This window comes from Macrobrachium rosenbergii, chromosome 55, assembly GCF_040412425.1.
Source record: "Macrobrachium rosenbergii isolate ZJJX-2024 chromosome 55, ASM4041242v1, whole genome shotgun sequence".
NCBI lineage: Eukaryota > Metazoa > Arthropoda > Malacostraca > Decapoda > Palaemonidae > Macrobrachium > Macrobrachium rosenbergii.
The window spans coordinates 53,077,530-53,105,357 of NC_089795.1; the positions used below are offsets into that span (position 1 = coordinate 53,077,530).

Below are 27,828 nucleotides of genomic sequence, written 5' to 3' on the forward strand. Positions count from 1 at the left end.
AGGAATTTTGTTATTTTGCAATATTCTTTCATTCAGTGTTTGGGTTTTTGTGTGGAAGTACATCTTAGTATAGTTCTGGCAGCATGGGTTTTTTCCCACCCTGAGTAAGCATGCCAAGACGGCAAAATCAAAAGGCTCATGTATGACTTCCCTGATGGAGAAAAGTCATTAATTGGGATAGGCTCTGCATGACAGGCAAGATGTGGACTAAGCCACAGCTCTCATTACTTAACCCAGGAGACCTGGAGGCACCGGGCATTTTCTCACACGAGGAAAAGCTTCCAAAAGAGGATCCTGACTCTTCCATTGAATTTTTTCATATGGTTGCTATTTTTCTGAAAACATTGAATACTTGAGAATCAATTGCCTTTATTTTCAAAATAGAAAACTAATTAATTAAATGAATGGGGATAGATAATCATTGAATTTTGTTTTTTTAATTTATGTCAAATGATTTAATTACAAATGTAAAAATATTTTGCATGAAAGTTGAATAAAACCATGGTAGATCTCTAATTGCATTAAATTCTATTTCGATTCCCAATCTTGAAGAAAGTTGTGGTAGATTCAAACTTCCCAGGTTAGTCATCAAAAGCTTACAGTCCCTGAAAGTGAATACTGTACTCTGGAGAACAGAAGGAACCAGTTAGCATATAATAATGCCAATATGTCAATTATAGAATTGATAAAAAGGTAACAATATAAAAAGTACAAAAAATACACCTTATACTGTGAAAAAAAAATTTGGTTCTTCTAACAACACTTTAGCTTAGTTGGTTCTGAATACAGTAATCATAATTACGTTAACTAACAGGAACTGAAGATAATATTATGACTGTAGGGGATCTGGATATCATTTTGTCAGTAATAAATCACTGCACTGCAGTCACAAACTGTATTACCACAGACAATAAAGGGACTTCTAGCCTAATGCAGTGTTGTCCGTTAGGAATTACTAAAGAATATGCTCTTGAAAGGCAACTTACAGATTAGGTGTTGACGGGTGAGGGAGCAATAACCGTCATAAATGCTATAACTGCAATAGCTAGGAGAACTGCTTAGAATTCTTTTGGGATAACACAAAGTAGAGGCTATTTTCTTTTTCTCCACAACGAGGAAGCAGAAGTAAAGGCTGCAAAACAGAAACATAGCTGCAAGCAGAGCCATCTATTTTCAAGTATATAAGTGCTCAACAGAAGCAGAGCCATCTGTTGTGCCATTTTGTAAGTGCATCCGATATTTGTGTAATACGGTTTTAATGTAAGATGACTTGTGTTTAAATGAGAAAAAATAAATATTAGAATTTACTTAAAAACTAAATCACAGAGCTGTCATCTAAAGAAACTATTCTGGAGGAATTGCTTTACATAGTCCTTAATGCGAGACTCCCACTTTGTCGAGTGGCACAAATTTGGCAGCCTCAGTCTACCCATCCATTCAGATGCTCCTTATAAGATCCCAGCTGATGGCTAAGTGGAGTTTAGGGAGATCCTTAAGGAGATCTTGCATGGTATCAAGGAATGCCATTATATTCAGGATATTATTGAAGATTCCTTTCAAGAATATGGATATAATTTTGGACGCTGTTACAGAATCACTTTAACCCATTAGAAGTGAGAGACTAAAAAGTCTTTGAAAGCCATCCAAATGGAGGTGGGTACTCCTGCTGAGAAAGTGTGAGGTCTTTGGAGCAGGCCACCAAGAAGCCCAAGGCTAAGCTGAAGAAGAGTCAGTCTCTTAATTCCTCATTAGGATTGTATCTTGACTCCCAGAGTGGTGCCTCTCTTGCTCCCTTAGTACTGACTGGTTTTAATGCACCAACCTGCTTGGACTTTGGTAACCAAAAATCTTTGGCATATCCTTTCTCACTGTTTGTAAATATTTATTAGTGAGCAAAAGATGATTATCGAGATGGAACATGAAAATTTAGGTCAGAGCCTGCTTCCCCCACATGTAATGATACCTGGTCCCTCTTTTTATTGGAGGACAGAATCCATTGAAGGAGACAGTTTGATAGAAACCACCTTTTTCTGCTTCAGGGAAGCTATATAGTACTGTATCCCATCCTGGAGAATCAGCTTCCCCTCTAGGTGGCTCTGGCCTTCTGCCCCTTCACCTTTAAAAGGGTAAAGCATTTGAAGGCAGAACTTCAAAACTTTGCAGTTACTGGGAGTGAAAAATTGTAGAAATAAAGCCATTTATTTCAGCCATATGATAACTCTGTAATGGAATGGGCAACCCTTGTATTTCCTTTCAACAGAAAAAGCTCTCACTGGATGTAGCTACCTAGCAGTTAGCCACCCCTGTGGGTTAGATCTCAGATTAGATAGCCACTGCTGAGTCCCATTCAAGGTTTTGCCCCCAGTCCATTCTAACTTCTACCACTACCCTGGAAGTGACTAAAAGGGGACTCTCAGTCTTCTGGAAGTGTTATGGCTGCTGTTGCTAAGAAACTTAGGCATTCCATATGGGGGAGCACTCGATGATTTTTATATAATGTTGCCTCAGGACCTTGAGAGAGGCATTGGTGGGCTCAGTCATGTCACTCCTAAATTTCACCTCAATGAGGTGTTTAGTGTAATGGAACTCACAGAATGAGCCTTTCAACAGAACTGTAATGTACCTTCCCTGCTAGGTGAGTTGGAACACTGGAATAAACATTTCTTAGAGTTCCACTCCCCCAAAACCAAAGAACCCCTGTTACTTCCCAGTTATTTTTTACTCCAGTTGTCCCTATCAACAGGGAGGGGATGAAATAACAGCAACCATAGCAGCAACAACACCCCTTTTAGTTACAGACAGAGCCATGTTTATCAGGGGAAAAGGAAAGCTATTCCTGAATGCCCCATTAAAGGCAAGGGAAGAGAGGGAACCCAGGTGTGGCGAACTCCAGTTAGTTCTAGAGACTCCGATTCCTCCCTCCAACCAGTGAGTCTTCCTAATGTAAAGGACTGATGGTTTGAATGTCATGTAGGAACAAATCACTCATGCCACACCTCAATCTGACACCGGGGCTGAAAGGCAAATTGGGATGTTTACATCTGGGCAGGCGGGACTCCCACCTACCAGACGATAGTTAACTTCCTTACCACCTTGTTTGAAAGTTCAATGGCTGTTTCCAGCTGTGCTGTAAGTAATTCCTAATGTAAAGGACCGCAGGTTTGTATAGTTAGGAAAAATGCAGTTTATTTTAAAAAATTGTGATTTTAAAAAGAACATTGTTTGGTTCTTACCTTTTGAATAGTAATTGTATTTTTCTTAGTTGTTAGAATAGTATTTTATCATACCTTCATGGAATCATCTAAATGAAACCATTGCAACAATTCTCTGCATACTCAGAGGACAGGATAGATTTAAAAATTATCTAATAAGGGAAATACGGAAGTTACATATGTAAGTAAAATAATCTCAGGGATGGAGATGGCTTGGGCATGTCCTGTGCTTAACCCCTGAGAGAATAGTGCGTGATAGTTGCAGTTGAGCTTCCCTAGGCACCAGAAGAGTTGTTAGACCCAGACCCTCTTGGATAAGAACTGTTAGAAAGAAGGGCGGAGATTTGTTGAGTACAAAGCAAAGACATGAATTGCAGAATTTCAAAGAGGCTGTTTGTTTCACACGGTGTAGGATGCAATGATGACAATATAAAACAACATAAACCCAGCAGTTTACATGTGAAGGGCATGTTACCCAACCTTACACTCCCTGTTCTTGGTTCAGATGACAGAGGGCAGGAAAGGCAAATGTAAACTGATGGCTATGTAAAAAAATATATTTTTGAAAAATTATTTTTTCCTTTCCATAGTTATGATTATTTAATTAAGACTATTTTAAATATTGTAAACCTTGGAATATATTGTATTAGTATTGTATACCTATTGTACATAATCATAAAATGTGTTTGCAAAAAATACTTACAGTCATTGTTTTTCACAAGGTATTTACAGTTATGGAAAAAATGCAGAAGAAACAAATTGATTACTGATGAATTCTTGACCTTCTTTTGTGATATAGTATAAAGTAATAATCCATGTATTTTACAGGTAAAAGCAATACTTACCACTTTAGTTAAAGGGCTTAATATTCCTGTGACTTGCAAGATAAGGCTCTTGAAAGACCCAGATAGTACTCTTGAGCTTTGCAGAATGATCGAAAAATGTGGGGTAGCAGCAATAGCAGTTCATGGACGCACTAAGGAGGAGAGACCTAATAACCCCAATCACAATAATGTTATTAAGAAATTGGCAGAGGCTCTTACTGTTCCAGTTATTGCAAAGTAAGATATTTTATTCAGACATTTTATTAGGAAACTTTAAAAATTATCTTTTGAAAGTTAGTTTTTTATATGAAATAAGTTAACCTTTATCATAAACTTTATCATAAATTTTCAGTAATCTCAAGTATGGTAAGTCTTGGTTTCAGTTAATTTGAGTACGAAGTGTGTGCTTTTGGACTTGCTTCTTTCTGAGTATATTGTATTTTGGTTGCAGCAGTTATAACACTAACATGTAAGCCCTTCTTCAGAGTGCTTTGCTTTTTCAGTGTAGTATACTGTATATGCAAATATATATATATATATATATATATATATATATATATATATATATATATATATATATATATATATATATATATATATATATATATATATATATATATATATATATATATATATATATATATATATATATATATATATATATATATATATATATATATATATATATATATATACATACATAAATACATACATACATACAGTGCTCCCCACTTTTTGCAGGGATAGGTTCCAGAACCTACTGCAGAAATGCAAAATCCCCTCCAAAAATGCTTATAACTGCCAAATATCCTGTGCCCCTTAAACTAAAATGCTTGTAACTGTCTATTTTAAAGTTCACTGCCTAATTTAGTAGTTCAAATTCAAACAAAAATATACCTTAAATTATCGTACTAAAACAATTTTAATAGCAATTCAAACAAAAATACACCCCAAACCATCATCCCAAAACATCCTAAGTCATCTTAGATTAGTACCCTTTTACAACTGGACGGTAGTTAACTGCCTAACCACCTTGTTTGAAAGTTCAGTGGCTTTTTCCAGCTTTGCTGTAAGTAATTCCTAATGTAAAGGACCTCAGGTTTGTATAGTTAGGGAAAATACAGTTTACTTTAAAAAATTGTGATTTTAATATTTCAATATCACTTTAATATCGTTTTAATATTTCAGTACATATCGCTTTAATATTTCAGTACATATCGCTTTAACATTTCAATATAATTTCTGAGCGGTGTAGCTGTACCAGGTGAGATAACCAGTTTAGGGACCTGTAGCCACCAGGAGGGTTCACTATAAGGAGGTCCAAACTGTACAGTTCACTATAAGGTCCCTCCTGAGATAAGAAATATTTAAATATGCACTAAAAAAATAAATTTTATTGATATTTTGCTGTTTATATTAATATTACAGTAAACAAGAACATGTTATTCCTAAATAATATTAATATATGAAAATTAGTATATAATTTTATCATAAAAAAAGTATTTAGTCACGAAAATAACATGAAAATACAGTAATTAATGAATATTGCTCAATGAAAAAATCCACAAATAGGTTTATTATCCACAAATAATTTGGAGATAGGTTCCACAGAAAAATCCATACATATACTGTATACTGTACAATATATATATATATATATACATATATATATATATATATATATATATATATATATATATATATATATATATACAGAAATATATATATATATATATATATATAGATTTAGATTTTTCTGATGTTAGACTTAGCCTTTTCCATATTAGTATGTAATAATTGAGGAATGACTCTCAGCAATATATACAGGAGAAGAATGCAATATCCCATGAAATTCAAGATGGAAGTTACAGGTATCAGTTATAATGGTGAAAGATAAGAATAGTGCAGAAAATATGTGAAAGTATCATACAAGCTGTATATATACTGTAGAGCTTTATTTTTCATACCCTGGGAACTAATTTGTACAGCTTAATAGGGAAGCAAAAGGAGTTTGTAACAATGTGGTTTGTTCATGAAACTTACCTGTCAGATATATATACAGCTGTATTTCTCCGAAATCCGGCAGAATTTCAAAACTTTGCACAGTGCAGTTGGCCAGGTGGTTAGCACTCATTCCCGCCGCTGGGTATGGAATCGGGAACCATTCCCATTTTCTATTCAGATTTTCTCTGTCGCCCGTACTGTTAACATCTGTTTACAGTACCTCCGCCCTCTGGATTTAGTTAACTTGCATAGTTTTCCACTTGAGTATTCTATTGACTTTTGGTTTTTTGACTTTGGCTTGTGGATTGGCATACGCTTTTTGTGGACTGTTTATGATTTTGCTTTTGACTGCTCTTGAATGATGTCTGGTACTAGTTCTGCTAGCTTTCGAGTATGTTGTGTGAGTGAGTGCAAGGTGAGGCTACCGAAGGCCGGTGAGACCCTCACTCAGTTGCATGAGGTGTAGGGGCATGTATGTTTGATCAATGATCGCTGCAAAGAGTGTGAGCCTTTGTCTGATGCGAGCTGGAAATTGTATGATTCCTATGTTCGTAAGTTAGAGCGTGACAGGATCAGGAGGTCTTCCTCCAGGGTGTGTGTAAGAGTCAGGGTTCTATTTCTTCACCTGATAACCCCAATGTAGACATTGTTGTACCTGTCCCTGTGGTTTTGCCTTTGGGCCCTGAGGTTGTGTCTGCGGGGTTTGGCCCTGACGGAGATCATGAACACCATCCGTGCTCTAGAAAAACAAAGTGTCTTCGCTTCAAAGTGCTGTGCAGTGTAGTGTTCCCTCTAGTGTCGGAGGCGTCAGATCGGCCCCCATAATGCTTCTAGGCCTGGACCTCTGTCAGACTCCCAGGACTCAGGAGAAGGCATGTCGAAGCCGTAAGAGGTTACGGGGCTTCCCACCCGATCTGACGTCCCTTCGGCAGTTCCTGTTGTCACTTCCCAGGCTGCCAAGGATCGTGCTTCGCTCGTATCCTTAAGGACTGCTTTTAGTCCTCCGAGGCGTCCTCCCCTCGTGAGGGGTTGGAATTCTCATGGGACTCTCGCCCACTGAAGAGGAGCTTTAGAGATGACGCTTCACGTCAGTTTTCTCCGTCTGTCGGGTTTTGAAGCTTTCCCGCCACAGAAAGAGGACCCGTGCGTCGTCAGAGGAGGGCGTTTGGAGGCCAGTCGCTCTAAGGAGAGAGCTGTTCTTGCTCCTGTAAGGGAAGAAGGCGTCCCTCGCCCCTCTTCTTCCTGTAAGGTTCTCCTCTCCTCCTGGATATGAGACCTCTCCTTCCAAGAGTATCTTCAGATATGCAGTCGTCAGTTGGCCTCTCTTCTGGCCGAGAAGGAATCAGAACCGGCGTGCGTGCCGCGAGGACTTGAGGCTCCCCATTAAGAAGTCCAAGTCCCGTCTCCTGCTCTTTTTTCTTCGTCTCCATCTCCTGCTTCTTCGCCCTGTCGTCCTCACAGCTCACGAGTTCCCTTCTCGTGATTCTCGCCATCATCCACGACGCCGCAAGCAGCTATCCAGGACTCTTCATTGGCTGCTCGTCAGGGCGCTCTCTCGCTGCCGCACAGGACGTTTGGCAGGACGCTCAGCATGACGCTTAGGTTGGGCTCCCGATCGGATGCTCTTCAGGGCGCCGCCAGGACGCCGCCAGGGCGCCTCTTTAGTCGGTCGCCGACGCTCCAGAGCATTCTGATCCTGCAGGGAAGAGTAGATCCCTCTTCCGTATCGGACCTCAAGGCCTTCGTTCCCCGAAAGCTGTTTGTGATTCTCGTGGTTCGCCCATTCATGAAGGAGAAGTCTCTGGCGATTCTGAGCCTGCGGGTTTTGATCAACCTTTCGCTTCCTCGTCTTCCGACTACCAGGTGTTAACCGGTCTTCTTAAGGACTTATTGGTGATAAGTTTAAACCCTGGCTCTCTCTCTCCTCCTTCGCAGCTTGCCTCTTCCAAAGCGAGGAGAACGCCGGGGGTTGTGAAGATGACTTCTTCACTGGCTCGAAGAAGGCCTTCAAGAAGGTTAACGCCTGGATGGAGGAACGGAAGACGCAAGGCAAGACTTCTTTTGGCCTTCACTCCTTCTAAGCTTTGCGGTAAGGCGGGCATGTGGTATGAGACAGGTGAGGGGCGTCGGTTCTCGAGTTCCTTCTTCGTCTCAAGGAGACTTCGCCAGCCTTGTCGACGCTTCCAGGAGGTCCCTACTGTCGACTGCTAGGTTTAAGTGGGCCCGATGTCCGAGACCGACCATCATCTGAAGGACTCTTCCGATCTATGGAAGTTTTCAACTTAGACTGGTGCTTGGGTGCTTTAGACCTCAAGTTTAGAAGCCCCGACTCGATCAGCCTGGGGGAGCTATCCAGTGTTTTGAATTGCATGGATAAGGCCGTCAGGGATGGCTCAGAGGAACTGGCTTCCCATTTTTGTACAGGTCTTTTGAAGAAGAGGGCCTTGTACTGCAATTTCACCTCCAAGTCAGTTTCGCCGCCACAAGGGCTGAATTATTGTTTGCCTTTGTCGAGCCATCTCTTCCCCAGCCTTTAATCAGGATCTTGCTTCCAGTCTTGGGAGAAGGCAACGCAGGACCTACTGGCCCATTCGTCTAGATGTCCTTCAGTCCCTTCTACGTCTTCGCCAGTTCTATCCTCCAAGAAGAAACAGCCCCTTTCGTGGAGGAGCTTCTTCCTCGAAATCGACTCCCCACGAGGAGAGGTTTTCCAGAGGAGCAGCCCCATCAAGCCCAGGGGCAAAAGTGATCTTCAACTCCTCCAGACACCTGTGGAGCCAGGCTACTTTCATTTTATGGAGCCTGGAGAGCTTAAAGGGGCGGACTCTTGGTCCGTCAGTTCTAGAGAAAGGCTACAAGATCCCCTTTCTCGATTCGCCACCCCTTTGTACGTCACCCAAGGATCTGTCGCCTCCTACCATTGGGAAAAAAACAACAGATCCTTTTAGATCTTTTGGAGCAGATGCTAAAAAAGAGCTGTGGAGCCAGTTCAGGATCTAGCTCTCCAGGGTTCTACAACCGACTGTTCTTAGTCCCAAACAGTCGGAGGTTGAGACCTGTACTGACGAAGCAGACTGAACCGCTTCATTGTCAAAGAGAAGTTCAAGATGGAAACGTCACAGTCCGTTCTCGGAGCTCTAAGACCAGGAGATTGGATGGTCTCTGGACTTACAAGATGCATACTTCCATGTTCCCATACATCCTCAGTCAAGACAGTACCTGAGGTTTGTACTGGGGGGAAGAGTCTTCCAATTCCGAGCTCTTTGCTTTGGTCTCAGCACAGCTCCCATGATATTCACAGTGATCATGAGAAATGTGGCGAGGTGGCTTCACTTGGCGGGATCCGCGTTTCGAAAACTACCTAGACGATTGGCTCATTGAGCTTCTTCCCAAGCTCAGTGTCTGGAGGACCTAAATTTATTGGTTGAGAAGTCCCTGGGACTTCTAGTCACAAAAAGAAAAGTCCCATCTGATCCCGACTCAGTCCATCGTCTATCTGGGGATTCAGATGGATTCAGTGGCTTTTGAGCGTATCCATCCCAAGAACGTCAACAACATTGCTTGGAAAAAGTTTCGTCTCTCCTGGGGAAGGAAACATGCTCGGTGAGGAATGGATAAGTTTGCTGGGACCATTTCCTCGCTGGAGAAGTTTGTTTCCCTGGGAAGACTTCATCTCAGGCCAGCTCCAGTTTTTCCTAGCGGAGAACTGGATGAACAAGGAGGACCTGGAAGAGACCTTGAAGATCTTTCCGTCTGTCAAGACTCACCTGAGGTGGTGGTGGTCGACCCCTTGTTACTGGCAGGAGGCGTTTTCACGTCTTCAGACCCCGACCTAGTGTTGTTTTCCGACTGGCCCGGGAAGGATGGGAGCAACACTAGAGGGGAAGAAGTGTCAGGCACCTGGGGAGGGGAACAGGTGTCCTGGCACATCAATCTCAAAGAATTAGAGCTATCCATCTAGCCCTCCAATTCTTCGAGGATCGAGTGTCAGGGCGAGTTGTTCAGGTGAATTCCGACAACACCACAGCCTTAGCTTACCTCAAGAAGCAGGAGTACTGGCTCCCCGTTCCTGTTCTACTTGGCACAGGAGATCCTGCTTGGACTCATGCTCGGGGGATCACAATTCTCAAGGTTCATCGTGGATAGAGAATATCCGTGCGGACCTTCTCAGTCGGCAGCATCAACTTCTGCCGACAGAATGGACCCTTCACGAGGAGGTGTGTCTGGATCTGTGGAAGTTGTGGGGACGTCCCCTAGACCTCTTTGCGACGTCCAGAACAAAGAGGCTTCCTCTTTACTGCTCCTCTGTCTTAGATCCGGGAGCCTTAGCAGCAGATGCCCTCTCTGGGACTGGAAAGGCCTAGATCTTTACGCTTTCCTCCCTTCAAGATCCTGGGAGAAGTGATCAGAAAATTCTCAGCGTCGGAAGGAAACAAGGATGACTTTAATAGCCCCCTTTTTGGCCAGCAGCGATTGGTTCACAGAGGTCATGACCTTCCTTGTGACTTCCCAAGACACTCCCCTGAGAGTAGATCTTCTCAGGCAGCCCCATTTCCTAAGATTCCACAAAAAACCTCCCGCTCTGAGTCTAACTGCATTCAGACTATCTGGAAGTTTGGCAAGAGCGAGGGGTTTTGAGATGGCAAGGCTATCGCCAGTGCCAGAAGACCTCTTCTAATTCAGTCTATCAATCGAAGTGGGCCAATTTTAGGAGATGGTGCAAGAGCAGCGGATTTCCTAATTACGACCTCTGTGCCCTCAAATAGCGGACTTCTTCTACATCTCAGGGAGAAAGAAAACTGGCAGTCTCTACCATTAAAGGCTATAAAGTATGCTGTCGGCAGTCTTCCGACACAGGGGCCTAGACTTAGCCGACAACAAGGATCTCCACGATCTCTTGAGATCTTTGAAATTGTTAAGGTTCCTAGGCCCATGACTCCTCCTTGGAACCTGGGTGATGTGGTCCTGAAATTTCTTATGTCAGGTCCTTTTGAACCTATGTCTTCTGCTTCTCTCAAGAACGTGACTAGAAAGGCGATTTTCCTAACTTCTCTGGCGACGGCAAAGAGGGTTAGTGAAGTTCAGGCTATTAGCAAGCACATTGGCTTTAGGGTCCTAATGCCGCTTTGCTCCTAAGTCCATTTTTTCTTGCCAAAAATGAAAATCCTTCAAACCTGTGGCCCAAGACGTTTGAAATCAAGTTTGTTTGACGGAGATTCTTGGACAAGAATCAGAGAGAGTCTTGTGCCCTGTCAGGGCTCTCAAATTCTACTTAGCCAGGACGAAGAAAGCCGAGGCCTGGCCGGACAATCTGTGGTGTTCGGTTAGAAGACCTGACTTGCCTATGTCCAAGAATGCTCTGTCATTCTTTTTAAGAAGTACTATCAAAGAGGCTCATTCTTCCTGCCAAGAAGATGACATGAGGCTTCTTAAGGTGAAAGCTCACGTAGTGAGAGCCATCACGATTCGTGGCTTTCCAGAAGAACATGTCTCTTAACAATCTTCTGGGTACCACCTTCTGGTGGAGTAATTCAGTTTTAACGCATTACTTACGAGATGTGAAGTCAACTTTGAGGACTGTTCTTCGCTGGGACCACGTTTCGCAGACACAATGTTGGGAGAAGAGGGCAATACTCATCCTATCCTTTAGGGGTTAGGTGGTATTTTTAATCTTGGTTTTTGTATTCTCGGTTGTTGGGTGGCCACCGATGTGGACGTCCCAATCTTTAGCCTATATTAGGTTCAATGGCTTAGTTAGGCTCGGTCAGGTGGTTGGTTGTTGCTCTTTTTCCCTCTCAGTATGGTCATATGATCTAGTCCCATTGTGGTCTCGCCCAGTGGACAGGTCATCTAGAATCTCACCAGCTTTATAGGTCCCTACCTTGCTGGAAATCTAGTAAGGTAAAGCAGAAGCAGGCAGGTGACAGTAACCTCGAAGTCAGCTATGCTAACAGGTAAGGAAACCAGGCTCAACGCCTACATTTATTTGTTTCCTAAATCCTATTCTGTCTCTACCACCTCAATGGTGGGATTCAGCTGTATATATATCTAGACAGGTAAGTTTCATGAACAAAATGATATTTTAATGATAAAATAAAGTTTGTTCATACTTACCTGGCAGATATATATAATTATAGTGCCCACCCACCTCCCCTCAGGAGACAGTGGCACTAGAAAATCTGAATAGAAAATGGGAATGGTTCCGATTCCGCCACCAGCGGCGGGAATGAGTACTAACCACCTGGCCACACTGCGTGTGCATGAAGTTTTGAAATTCTGTCGGATTTCGGAGAAATACAGCTGTATATATATCTGCCAGGTAAGTATGAACAAACTTTATTTTATCATTAAAATATCATTTTTATGTTGTAAGATATTGAAATTTAAATTAAAAAGTTGGATGTTGCATGTGATAATGATAGAATACCTTGAATACCCTTACCTTGTTAGTATTTTGTAGCCATAAGTATGATGTTGGGTGTAAATTATTATTGTTTGCAATATTTTTTTTTTCAGTGGTGGCTCAAAAGAGATAACTTGTTATGAGGATATCGAGAGGTTCAGAATAGAAACAGGAGCAGCAAGTGTGATGCTAGCAAGAGCTGCTATGTGGAACTGCTCAGTAATACGACAAAAGGGTTTCATCCCTTTGGATGAGGTGGTCAGTACAATATACCTTTCTGTTCAGAGTTGTCTCATGATGCCTTATCATTGTTAAATTATATATTTTCATATTAGAACCTTATCAAGATGTTTTTGATGAAAGGTGGCCAAGTTTAAAAAAAATTAGAGGAGCTTTATTCAGCTGGTTTGGCTTCACAAACCTTCTCTGGGTATACCATAGATGTTGGATTAATTCATCAGATACATTATTCGATAACTCCCTTTTCCAGATGTTACCTTAGAATAAATCCACATTTATTAAGCAGTGGGAACTTACTGTGCACCATTATATGTTCTCTTTAATTGTGCATGTTGTTACAGTACGAGGCCTTAATGGGGATAATTTATCTAGCCCAGGTGCTAATTGTACAGCCTCATCCGTAAGTGAATTTAAAAGAGAGAGCTAAAGGAGATTGTTGCCATTCAAACTTGAGAGTTGTAGAATTAACATAATTACAAAAAAGGTGAAACAGTTCAATTAACATGGATTTGAAACATGAAAGGGAATAAATGAATGGCACTAGACGGGTGCTTTAACTGTACAGTTCAATTTATAACTGATATGGAAGGGGCCTTGTTGGATTGGCAGACAACGTGGCGAAAGTTGGGGTTTTTTGGTAGAGTGACATACAGCTAAGAAACAACACCTTCCTGAAACGGAAAGATGCAGGAATTAATATTTATTCTGGCATGCACAGTTACCCTAAACAATTACACAGCCCAAGTTAATTGAGGGCATAAGGATGCACTAGATATAACGAGATGAAAATTATGATATTACATGTGCTTCAATATGGTGCCCTGGGTATATTGGCTAATTTACGTAAATTATCACTTATTTCACAACAGGTTTAAAATGGCGTTATTGAGTGGATAGCCAGGGATGAAGGGAAGCAGGAAGGTTTACTTGAGGAAAGGAATAGGATATTGAGAGGATAATGGGATGGAGAGGGTGGTAAGAAATAAAGAAGGGACCAAGACCCATCTCAACCAGACACTAACCTGTATTAATTAATGTAGGTGCTTCTAGCACAATTTCCCATGCCGTATGTCCAGGAGGCAGTCTGAAATGACCAGCCATATCAATGTCACACCTGTCTCCATGTGCATTGGGCAAGAGGGCGCCCACAGGCAACAACAAGGGACCAGTGGAGGCTGTGACCTCACTTGGTCACATCTCAGTGATGAAGGGGGAACGAATCATGAACGATTCGTTGCCCTACCTGCTTTTCCTGGGTTAAGCGGGCAAGGTATGTGGCACTGCCACATCAGTCAGGTCATGTTTGGAATAGTGAAAAGGTCTTAGGAGAAAATTGAATACATTAGGATTAGGGTGAGGTCAAGGATGGACATATGGCATGTGCACACTCGTTATGATTTTTGCCACAAATTTATGTAGGGGTGGCAGATTCAGGCTGAAGCTACTGAAATTGAAGTTCCATCCCTAGGTCTCATACAATAGGGGAATTTCTAAAACCCCATAGTTACAAATAATTAAGCTACCACTGGGAGATTTACTCGACTTTCTGAAATTACTTCGAGATAATACAAAGGTTACTTTACTAAGAGTGTGCCAATGAGGCAACTAATGCAAACAAGTAACTGATCCCATTTCAAAAGGATTACACTTCAACCTAATGTGGCACATAAAGTTACAAAATGAAATGATGTTACTTGGACACAAGCACAAATGTAAAAATTGAATGAGTAATTCAGAGGATATGCAACATAGCAAAGAGAAAAATTAAAATACATTACAAAAGAGCTAGGACATGTCCTCAGTTGTGAGCTGGAGAACAGACGTAGCTTGTTACAATTTTTCCATACAACTCTGGGTAGCTGCTATGGCAAGGCTTCAGAGTTGTACGTACTGTACATGGCACTGTGTGCTGGGCACTAGTGCTAGGAGAGATCATTGGCTCTTTAAATGCCTGTCTTTTCCCAGTCCTTGTGTTAGGCTTCCCAGTTGGAACCTCAACCCCGGTACTCGCGGGGGATGAGTACCACTACCCCCTGCAAATAGCTAAAATCCGTGAAAACTTGACCCCTCTGAAAATGCTTATAACTGCCTATTTTGAGAGTTCAAAATACCGAAAAACCCTCTAAAAATAATTATGCCTGAATATTTTAATAGTTTTATCACAAAAAGTGCATTTACTCATGAAAATTATGAAAATACACTAATTTGTGAATATTTTTCTATAAAAAATACCATTAATAGGCGAATTTTATGCGAATAGTGTGTATATATGTCTCCACAGAGAAATCCATGGCTAGGTGAAACCGTGAACCAAACTATGAATAAGTAGGGTATATATGTATGTATATATATATATATATATATATATATATATATATATATATATATATATATATATATATATATATATATATATATATATATGTATATATATATACACACATATATATATATAAAATTAGGGTAATGAGGGAAAGCTACAGTGCATTTTCATAGTTTATTGTGCCATATATATATATATATTTATATATATATATATATATATATATATATATATATATATGAATGTCTTTTCCTGTAATACTACAGTGTAATATGAATATAAGAAGGCCCATAAAACACTATTTAAACGTTGAAACCATATATTTCAGGCACAGCTTCTGTGCCCCTGTTCACTGGTAGAATATGGACAGGTGGAAAGTTACAATGGTATATATGCAAAAACATAAAGGTGTGGCCCTAGGCCTCCGATGTTATGGAGGTGGCGTTGCTTGAGGAGAGAATGGCCAAATTCCTAGTGGTTTGGCCTCATTACTCCCGCTTGGGCGATGAATCTGGGCGGTCGCGTTTCTGGGTCATCTTCTTCCTTGAGGGTTTGAGGATTAAGGTGTCAACTATCCGATTTCCAATGTCCTCCTGACAGGTTCATATTGTTGGTTTGATTGATGATAGCAGATTTCAGCATCCTTTTTGTACGGACAGCTACTTTTTGAAAACCAACTCCGCCCCACTCCAGTTAATGACATGCCCTGTATTTTGATATGTAGGAAAATTCCCGAACCTCCAGCGTAACGACTGATCTTTTGTGCTCTGTTATTCTTGCGCGAGCGATCTACCTGTCTCGCCTACGTAGATGTCCTGACAATTACTACACGGTATCTTGTAAACTCCGGCTTCTTCCCCTTGTTATTTGGCACAGAGCACAAAAAGATCAGTACGTTATCGGAGAGTTCGGGAATTTTCCTGCATATCAGGAATACAGGGCATGTCATTAACTGGAGTGGGGCGGAGTTGGTTTTCAAAAAGTAGCTGTCGCATAAAAGAAGGATGCTGGAATCTGCTCATCAATCAAATCAACAATATGAACCTGTCAGGAGGACATTGAAATCGATGACATCATTTCTTAATCCTCAAACCTCATGAAGAAGATGACCGTGAAATGCGACTAGGCCAGATCCATCGCCAAACGTGGGAGGTAATGAGGCCAAAACCACTAGGAATTTGGCCATTCTCCTCCTTAAGAAACGCCACTCTCCATAACATCGGAGGCCTAGGGCCACACCTTTATGTTTTTGTATATATACCATTGTAACTTTCCCACCTGTCCATATTCTACTAGTGAACAGGGGCAACAAGCCAGTGCCTGAAATATATGGTTTCAACATTTAAATAGTGTTTTATGGGCCTTCCTATATTCATATATATATATATATATATATATATATATATATATATATATATATATATATATATATATATATATATATATATATGCTACAAATGGCAGTATAATAAAATTAGGAGGTTTTTGATGAAAAACTCAATAAAAATGCAGTTTACATTGTTTTCAATACACCCAAGCATTAAAAGTAAGATTTTCTTAGGATTTTTTTACAATATTCAATGGCTTTTTGGCTTACAATGATTTTCAGCTTATGATACAGCGTAGAATGGAACCCCTTTGTAAACCGGGACTGCCTGTGTGTGTGTGTGTGTATATATATATTTATATATATATATATATATATATATATATATATATATATATATATATATATATATATATATATATATATATATATATATATATATTTATATATATATATATATATATATATATATATATATATATATATATATATATATATATATATATATATATATATATATATATATATATATATATATATATATATATATATATATATATATATATATATATATATATATATGGCATACATATACATACATACAGGCAGCCCTCACCTTTATCAGCAGCATCGGTTAACAATGTTTCGGTTTTATGACACTTGGCTAACGACGTCGTTAACCAGATTTTCGGCACCTGTAAACGGTTTATGGGTGTAAGTAGGCAGTATGTTGGCATCGCTAAGCGATTTTTAGCACAGTAAGCGGTTTGTTGGTGTCGGTAAGCAGTTTATCGGCTCTAATTGGTGGTTACAGCATCGTAAATGCCCTTTACTACCATAATTACTGTGGTGTTCCTGCCAGAGACAATTTTTGTTTATCGGCACTCAGCTGGGAACAGAACCCCCGCTGTTAACCAGGAACTGCTGGTATATATGTATCTATATATATATATATATATATATATATATATATATATATATATATATATATATATATATATATATATATACTGTATATCCACACATCTATATATATATATATATATATATATATATATATATATATATATATATATATATATATATATATATATACATCTATATGTCTTAACATTAAGTATTTAGCTGATAGTAGTTTTCCATTATATATACATATATATATATATATATATATATATATATATATATATATATATATATATATATGCTCTCTATACACACACATTACTGTATATCTATCTATCTATCCTTTCAACATCAGGTAGTAATTAGCTGATAGTAGTTTGATGATATTATCCACAAGCATTCTAAGATGTAAAACACCCTTACTTTGTTGACCACTTCAGTTACATCCACAATGCTATATCACTTCTTAATTAATTGTGTATTCCTCCATAGTCCTAAAGATTAAATTACTGTAAATTGAAAGTGAGGAACATATTATGAAACTTTAGGAACGTTTAAAGTGATGAACATTCATGTTTTTATTTATTTCTTTTCTAGGTGGAGACATATTTGAGATATTGTGTAGATTTTGATAATCAGTTTACATACAGTAAATACACTGTTCAAAATATGTTAAGAGAACTTCAAGACACGCCTAGAGGTAAAGCCTTTCTTGAGACACAAACTCTTCAGGAGATATGGTGAGTACAAGAACATGTGGAATTCCTTTTTAATTAAATTTAAATGGATAGATATGATAGGACTAGCTTGACTTTGAAACTCACTTCTGCTACTGTTACCACCACAAAAAAGGCTGCATATTTTGATCTGTGATCTCTTTTATGTTCAGATGAAGGGAGACGCCTCTTACACTGAATCTGTGATACCACTTAGGGCAAACAAGGTTCAGACCAAATTCCTGGTGAAGATGATTGAAGCAGTGATTGAAAAACTAATGAGAGCTGCTTCATTAGAAGGATCCCTGTCCTGACAAAAATCACGTTATCACAAAGTTTCATTCAGAAATTCTCATTGCAACATTTGGACATGCCCCATTCCTTTTTCTGTTCATCCTCATTATAGATCCACCAGCATTTCAGCCACTTCCTTGTTATAATTTTCCTTTTGTCTGACGCCATAAAATTTTGTTTGGTTGTATCTTTCCGTGCATGTTTTCAAGAAAGCTTGCTGTTGCTCATTCCTTACTAAATTCCATACTGTAAGTATTCAAACTGGCATTTCTGTAGAATGTTCTTCCCCTTTTCTTTATTATGTTAATTAAACTGAGTTTTTTTACCGTTTAGCAATAAGAGTCATCATTTCTGTAGCTGTGGCCATTCTATCAACATCCTTATTCTTGCATGAATTTCTTTTTCACTCTCTAAAATCTAGTGCTGCACATATACTAGTCAACCGCCACCAAATTGAGACTCACCTCCCATAAGCCAGCCCCACAATATGGTAGCTATGAGAGCCTTTTCACATCATGTGTGAGTCAGGCTATCATATAGAACCCTTTGTTATGCCAGGCAGTTGCCCCAGTACGTACTTGCCAATCCCTTAGGTACCAGTGAGCCCACCTGTACACATATTACAGTAGCTGTCATTTCTTAACCAAGAAGGAGGCAACCCGAGTTTGACATAGGGAAGAGGGTACCATTCCAGATTATTCATCCAAAGAACTATCTATCCATGTATCTGTTATTTAAAGGAATTTTATATTGCTTATATTGCCTAGAAATTATTAGCAGTTACTTACGAAGTTTTCCATTCTACTTTTGTTCCTTTGAACTGCGTAGCCCTTTGTCTTATGTATCATTGACTAATATTGCTTAGCTAGTGGTTAGGTTCTCAAATTATATATGTGCTCTCTTAAAGCAGTAGTTAAACTTTTTAGACCACCACACTCTTATTTAGGAGGTTATAAACAGTACACGACGTACGTAGTTTTGGTATCATTTGCAAATATTACTTGGATTCGCTGTCATTGACAAATATTGCGTAGCTAGTTTTTGGGATCTCATATTTTGCAGTGCATTATCTTAAGGATATAATTAAACTGTTGGGAACACCTCAACCTTATTCAACTTATAACAGTCCAGTACTCAGATTTGGTATTGTTGACAAATATTACTTAGCTAGTTGTTGGGTTCTTAAATTTTGCACTACAGTCTCTTAAGGAAATAGTTAAACTGTTTGGAACACTTCAGTATTATACAGGGGGTTATAAACAGTACACTACTCACATTTGGTATCATTGACAAATATTGCTTCGCTAGCTGTTGGTTTCTCAAATTTTACACTGCATACTCTTAATGTAAGAGTTAAAATGTTTGGACTACCCCACTTAACCAGGAGGTTATAAACAGTACACTAATTAGAGTAGGTATCATTGACAAATGTTGCTAAGCTAGTTGTGAGGTTCTCAAATTTTGCAGTGCATTCTCTTAAGACAGTAGTTACACTGTTTGACTACTTCAGTCTTATTTAGAAGATTACAGACAGTACACTAATTAGATTTTGTATCATTGACAAATATTGTTTAGCTAGGTGTTGGGTTACTAAATTTTGCAATGCATTCTCTAAAGGCAATAGTTAAATTTTTTTAACCACCCAGATCTTGTTTAGTAGGTTATAAACAATACACTACTTACATATGGTATCATTGACAGATATAGCTTAGGTATTGTTGGGTTCTCAAAATTTGCAGTGCATTCTTTTAAGGCAAGAATTAAACTTTTTGTATAATTGACAAATATTTCTTAGCTAGTTGTTGGGTCCTAAAAATTTGCAGTGTATTATCTTAAGACAGTAGTTAATTTTTTTTTTATTTAGGAGGTTATTATAAACAGTAAACTACTTAGATTTGGTATCATTGACAAATATGGTTTAGCTAGTTGTTGAGATCTCAAAATTTGCATTCTTATAAGGCAAAAGCTAAAATGTTTGGACCAACTCAGTCTTATTTAGCAGGTTATAAACAGTACATTACTTAAATTTGGTATTCTTGACAAATATTGCTTAGCTAGTTATTAGCTTTTCAAAATTTGCAGTGCTTTCTCCTAAAACAACAGTTAAACTGCTTTGATCACCTCAGTCTTGTTTAGGAGATTATAAACAAAATACTACATAAATTTGGTATCATTGACAAACATTCCTTAGGTAGTTGTTAACTTTTTAAATTTTGCAATGCATTCTTTTAAGGCAGTATTCAGACTGTTTGGACCACCTCAGTCTTATTTAGGTTATAAACAGTATAAGAGTGAGATATATTATCTTTGACAAATATTGCTTAGCTAGCTGTTTGGTTCTCAAATTCTGCAGTACATTCCTTTAAGGCAGTAGTTAAACTTTTGACCACCTCAGACTACTTTTGGAGGTTATAAACAATACACCACTTAGATTTGGTATCATTGACAAATATTCCTTAGTTGTTAGGTTCTGAAATTTTGCAATGCATTCTCATAAGACAATAGTTAACTGTTTGGACCACCACAGTCTTTATTTTTAGGAGGTTATAAACAGTACAGTACACTGCTTAGATTTGGTATTATTGACAAATATTGCTTAGCTTTTTGTTGTGCTCTCAAATTTTGCAATGTATTCTTTTAAGGAGAAAAGTTAAACTGTTTGTACCATCTCAGTCTTGTTGAGGAGGTTATAAACAATACACTACTTAGATTCTGCATCATTGACCAATATTGCTTAGCTAGTTGTTGTATTCTCAAATTCTGCAATGCATTCTCTAAAGGCAATTGCTAAACTGTTTGTGGCACCTTGATCTTATTTAGTAGGTTATAAACAATACTGGGATTTGGTACCATTAACAAATATTGCTTAACTAGTGGTTAGGTTCTCAAATTTTGCAATGCATTCTCCCAGGGCAATAGTATTTATACTTTTTTGACCACCCAGATCCTATTTAGTAGGTTATAAACAATGCAATACAATACTTAGATTTGGTATCATCAACAAATTTTGCTTAGCTACTTGTTAAGTTCTGAAATTATGCAGTACATTCTCTTAAGGCAATAGTTAAACTGTTTTAACCACCTCAGTGTGGGTGTGAGGTACTGAAGGTCTGTGTCACACTTTTTTACAAAAAAGAAGGGTTTTTCACCTTTAGTGCTAATATGTACCTCTCTTAGAAAGCAATGCATTAATAGTATCTCTATGTAATACCCAGCGTGTAAGCTGGTTAGTGTTGTTTAACGTGTAAGCTGGTTAGTGTTGTTTAATTGCAGTTACTGTATACTAATCTACATTCTGCTTCAATCAATGCCTTGAAAATCTTTCAAGTTACAACTTCTTGAGGCCTATTGACTCTAGGAAATGGATAAAAAAAGTGCTGTGCATGTGTTAGTGCTTGACCCTCCCTTTACCACAAAAAATTTCATCCAACCAACCTGGCACCTAACGATACCTCTACCTCGCACACAAATCCCATTCTGAAGAACAGTTGTCTTTATATACAATACCAATTGAACCGTTCCGACATCGAGTCTGTTATACAATCTGTCAGTGCAGCCTTCTCAGATGAGGAAATTAATGTTGCGTATACAGAATGCAAAGACCTGTTACAAGATTCCATTCTCTGCGAACGATCCAAGAAAAGCTTATCCTCTCTCAAGAAAATATATGTCACTAAGTGGCTAAGGACCTGCTTACTAGAAATCTGCCCCGATTGCCCTTTCACTCTGCCTCCAAAGGGGTCTGCTGACCTAAGCCTGCCTGCAGTGTACCATATGGCAGCAAATGCCTTCCAAATGGAAAAGTTTCTCTCAGAAAAAATTGAGGAAACAAATAACAATCTTCACTGATCTGAGACACAATAAAAAGATCATGTACAGGAATCATTCAAGAGTCTTAAAACTTAAAAAACGGTCTTTCACTGATCTGGGATCCAATCAAAGGAGTACAGTACAGGAATCATTCGGCAGTCTTACAGCAAGCCACCAGATTCTTTTGAATTGGGCATCTATTATTTCGTCACCACCCAACAACTTGAGAGAAGAGGGGGTGTGACATGAGGTCAAGGTGACCTTACCCTCCTGAGTGGGAAACGCCCTCTCTCCCATGGATGAATCACCCGCATCACCCATAGACCTACTGGAGGGGACCGATGGACCCCCAGCCTCCTCTCCCTCCCCAGTGCCTCTGGTGTAAGATGAATCCTCAGTCAAGATCACCAACCCTCGTGAATCTTCTGACCCTATCTCTCCCCCCCCCACAACCCCTCGTTGTGGATGATGATGATCATGATCATGATGGGGCTGGTGACTGGCATACACAAGCCAGTAGAAAAAAGAAAAGAGCCTCTCGTTTGCCCGCTGGACCAAACCCCAACAATCATGAACCACCTTGCCTGAAACCTGAGAAGAGATGTCACACTGTGATTCACAGTTTGCACGCATGGGTGAAGCTAGATGCCATAGTAGGGAGAGTCAAGTTTTTCATGGGCTCTGACCCTCTCATCTTCCAGGAACTCCCATGCAAATTAAACATAAAGTGGCTTACAGGATTACCTGCTTATTTCAACACCTTGATGTTCTTAAATGCAAGAATTTCGATCCTAATATAAAAGTCTCAAGATATAACCTAATCCTTGGAACCCCCCTTGTACTTACTGACCCCCCCCATGCAGTTGTATGGGTGCAGACTCACCATCTACCGCAAGTGCCAGCCAACCTCCCACCTCAAGTGGCTGCCCATCCCTGCTGGCCAACCCCCCATCCACCTAGGTGATCAACTCATTCATTTCCCTGAGTAGCCATGGATACCTTAGATATAATTTCATGGCATATTTTTGGCCTCAGTTGGAACATTCCTCTCCTAAAAATGTTCTGCAGAAACTTCCAAGGCATCATTGCATTGCTAGAAACACTCCAATGGCCACATGACGTAGTCATCTGCAATTCAGTGCATGAAGACATCAGAGCTTTCTTGACCTCATCGATGCAAGTTACAGATCACATCATAACCGGTTCCCCAAAAGGCGGCCTATCTTTCCTTTGGCACAAATCTTTAGATGATGTAGTGAATGTGATGACCTATAGGAGTGATAGAGCACTGAGTCTTCAAGTGACAGTAGGGGACTCATAAGATCTTAATAATGAAAATTTTCGTGATAAAATTAATTTGGATACTTACCTACTGTTAAAGTTAGCTTATATTTTTGCGCTATTAGGTGCTATCAGCACTCAAAATAAAACGAAATAACACTTGGCTAACCTGCTAGAGTATCTGTAATCACCTGTTTCCCACCAGGTGGCACTGGAATGTTTTCCTTTCTGTTAACATCTTTGGACTCAAAATCAAATGAAAGTGCAGTGTCATCAAATTACTATGAGACATGCAGGCCTGATGAAGTTAATTGTTTTATGATCTCAGAGAAATCAGATTTAAGAAAAAAGGCAATAACAAGGCTGTTTTTTCAAACTTTGCTCTTTTGAACAGGTATTTAACTTGGATTCAGGGAAGTTCCTATAGGTTATTGTGTCGTCCTTTGCTCTGTCAGTCTTGTAGCTGGAGTTAACCCACTGGATTGTCAATACATAATTTGTCAAATTTTAGTTTTCCAAAAAGAAACAGCATTTAAAAACCTGCATAAAAAGACAGACAATCCTCAGTGTACTCAGAACCACACTTATTAATAGAATCCTTAGGTACACAGAGGAAAATACAAATGATTTTATTCTTTTAGAGTGGCCTGAATAGAATCATTCATGTGATTTGTATCAGTAGGTTGTCTGAATATGAAGTTTATTTATTTGCTTGTCTAATGATCAAAACATCTAGTGTAAATCTTATGGAATGGACAAAAGAATTGATGACAGCAGGAACACAATCTACTTCAAAATTGTATTTTCTGATTCCAAGAACATTGTCCACACACCAGTATTAAACAATATGAGGTAACCAACTTGAATGGATCAGCTTTGTCGGAAAAAAATTTATAACTTCATTTGCATACTTGACAAAAGTTGAGACAACAGATTGCCTGTAGCCATACCAGACTCTGGTACTGCACAGTAGATTCAGACTGTGGCTCCTCTGGTTGAGCAGTGGCAAGAATTATGGAAATCTGCTGGTAGGAGTCATTCTTATGCCCCTTGCTCCTGACTTTTTACATACAGTCCCTTCAAGAAAAGGTTGGGGTGGCCACATGCTAGACCTTGTGGCTTCAGTTCAGTGGCTCAAAAGGGGAAAAAAAAAGTTCCAAGTCAACTTGCTGGAATTAAGAGAAATGTCTTGCATTTCAGCATTGCAGATGATCTTTCTGACAAACCAGTAGGGATCATGTTGGACGTTTCCACCCCTGAGGTGCCTCAAGAATGAAGGGGGTACAAAATCTCCAGCAAAATGTAACACTGATTCGCAAGGATGCTCCAAGATGGCACAATGTAGTATTGAAATACCTCAGCAGGTTGGGCCAAGTGCTACCCATTGAATAGTCTCTCCACCCAGAGATCTGGGAGATGTTATGGAGGTTTGGGCCATTCCCCTCATTGACCTGTTTGTGTCCCACCCAGATAACAGGCTGCCAAACTATTGCTCCACTCTTGCAGACCAGGTTGTGTGGGTAAGTGATTCATTCATAGTTCCTTTGGACAGTCTGAAGGTAATGCCATCCTTCTGATCTCGCTGCCAAGGTCAATGCTGAACAAGGTTTGACACTTAGAAAACATCAGCTTGACTTTAGCGGCATATCTTTGGCCCCAAAAGTGGTGGTACCAAGGTCTACTGTCAGTCCTTATAGATGTTCCAAGATCCCTTCCAAACTGGGAGAAGCTGAGGTCATTGCAATTCAGGCAAATACTCCTCTTCCAAACTATACCAGTCAGAGTGGTGAGTTTCCCGTAGTTGGTGAATTACACATACTGATCCGATTAGAGCTTGTTTTTTGTGATCAGCTGATTTATTTTTTGCAACACTCTAGTACGTAGTTTGCATCCACCAGTGCGGGATGCAGATTTACACCTTTAAAAGCAAAGGTGTAGATCGTAGACTCTGCCAGTGAGTTGCAATTGTTGTACTAGAATATTGGGATGGAATGTTGATCCAGGTCTCTGAAACCTCCTTGCCGGAATGTGCTTTTAATCCTTAGACATTTAGCCAGCCCAGCTAAGGAGCCTCAGGACATGCATGAATAAAGAACTGAACTCTTAAAAGACTGCCTTTTGTCTCTCCGTAGCCTCTTCAATACAGCAAGACATGTAAGCATACATGCATTCATTCCAGCCAGGTATCCCAAATTGAAAACTTGTAGAGTGTTGTGAAGGCACAAGCTCCTTCCTCCCAACCTCAAGTTGCACTGTTTTGTATAATAACCTCCTTGTCAGAGGAAGCAGAAAATAATGATTCTGCATTATACTCAATCAGAGTTATGTGGAAATATCTTAGGAACCTTGCCTTTCCACAAGAGGGAGGAGCTTTGCTTTTGTTGTTGGCCACCATTGTCTGAGGTCTTGAAGAAAACTGTGTCCTTCTGTCTGAAATAGGTATTCTTGAAAGCATTAGTAGGTACTTTTTAGTTATAAACATCCCAGACTTTAAAACATTACTTGGATACTAATTCTATTGTTAATTTTGATTCTAGGAGATCCCCAATTATGTTTGTTAATTTCAACTCAGGAAGTTTAATCCATCCATAAGTATCACGAGTCAAACACTGACTCCAGGGTCATTCAGGTAAAATCAATTTACCATTGTAAGCTTTTACTCCAGGATCTTTCCAGTGACCCTTTGCATACCTGTAGTAGTTTGATTTTAATTTTGTTAGCTGATTTTAATTTTGTTAGCATAGTTTAAAGAACTCCATAAACCTTACTGAGTGGTGAGATACAAAGAGTAAAAATAAGGCTAACTTCAAAATTACTAATTTCTTACAATGAAAATAAAAATGAGAACCTTGTAAAATTTCACATTTGCCTATAAAAGACATTCAGGCACAATCTTACAATTTGTCTTTTTTCTACACAACAAACATAGACAATCTTCCAGTTTGAGAAAATAAATAGAATAATCATACTCCCAGTCAGTCCTAAATACACATAAATCACAATTCCATGATACTTGTAGTAGTAGAGAAAAGAAGAAGTTTGAAAGAGCACTTCATCTTATTGAGCAACAATTCAGCAATTCACAGAGGGGGAACTATGTACATGAATGCCATCAATTACCCTCACTTGGGTGAAACAACGTAATTGACACTCTTGTCCCTCAAATTAATTCCTCAGGATTCCTGATATGTGCCAGTCATCACTCATGGATCCACCTTCATGACTGTAACATCAGATTCAGAGGACCCTTACTAGATTATCCTGGAATTGCATGCAATGTCGAGGTGCTCCTTCACACTCAGCAACCCCTGAGTCAATCATTGCCGGCAAGATGGTACCACACCAAATCTCATGACGGGCAAGTTGGAGCTTCAGCAAAACTCATGTCTGGTAAGAGAGCGTTAAAGCAAAGCTTGTGTACTCTCTATTACAAGGAAAATGCGTCGACTTCAAAGACTAAGTACAGCTTCCTACCAGAAGTTAAAGAGGGATATCAGGAGCACTTTCTTCTTCTCAGCATATTACTTGTCAAAGATATATTTTTGCCCAGCTTGTCACCTCAGATCCCCTCCAACCACTTGACATAATATCCCAACAGCTGCAAGGACCATGAAAAAAAAAGGACACCTCTTTGGGATAATACCCTTGTAAAACCTTTTCACAACTGTAGGTGGCAGGCTGTTCAAGGGACTTCTTAACATAAACATCAACCAAGTGTCTTTACATTAGATGGAATATGGTTTTTAAGTCAGTTAAATTAAAAAAAATTAGAATTTATTGAGGTATTCATTACATAAGTCATTGAATTTATACTCAATTGGCCTCTTGTTGTGGGCCACATTTTATCAATACTTGAAAGGAAGGGCCTCTTTACATACCGCCTCATCCTCATAACCTGACTAAAACTATTTCATTGAGAGTTTAGGACTCTGGGATACTAGTGCCTAGATGGTGATAATGAAGAAACTGTCTTAATTTTGTTTGACCAGACCTGATTGTACAACCAGTGACCTTACTACAAGTTCCTAGTGCAATTTATAACAGCTTGTTAGTAAAAAGATCTATTTATCGTATTCACCTACCCTCTGTTCCCTGGTTCACTGTATTTTTTTATATAAGAAGATTCCTTGCCTAAATAGCAATTACGAATTTATGGCTTGTCTTGAAACAAAGGAATTCTTTAAGCAAAAAAATCTTAATACATTACAGATCCATCAGTTTACAGAAATAACCCTCACTTCTTTTAACAAATCCAGAAAACACAGAGAGTGATCTTATTACTTCCAGAGGTATTACTTCCACCTGGCCAGGTGGAAGTTTTCTTATTCTTTGAGTGTGTTTATGTAGGCCTGAATGAACGGGATGGGCACTTTTTAAACTGAAGGGTTTGTATTAGACAAAACAATTCTGTTTTTCAGAATTCCCAGTTTGTATACGTAGTATTCTTTTTAGCTGTGGATATTCATTTGCTCATTTTGTTGCTGATTC

General features: G+C 39.2%; 1 protein-coding gene across 2 annotated transcripts in view; it reads left to right on the forward strand.

The window, feature by feature from the left end:
* The window catches only part of Dus2 (Dihydrouridine synthase 2), a 68,791-nt gene that overhangs the window by 26,057 nt on the left and 14,906 nt on the right, over positions 1-27,828 (forward strand). For both annotated transcript variants that reach the window (XM_067098534.1, XM_067098535.1), the window contains 3 exons: positions 4,041-4,273; positions 12,557-12,701; positions 17,837-17,979. In XM_067098534.1, coding sequence (XP_066954635.1) covers positions 4,041-4,273; positions 12,557-12,701; positions 17,837-17,979 — 521 coding nt within the window. The remainder of the gene's footprint in view (positions 1-4,040; positions 4,274-12,556; positions 12,702-17,836; positions 17,980-27,828) is intronic.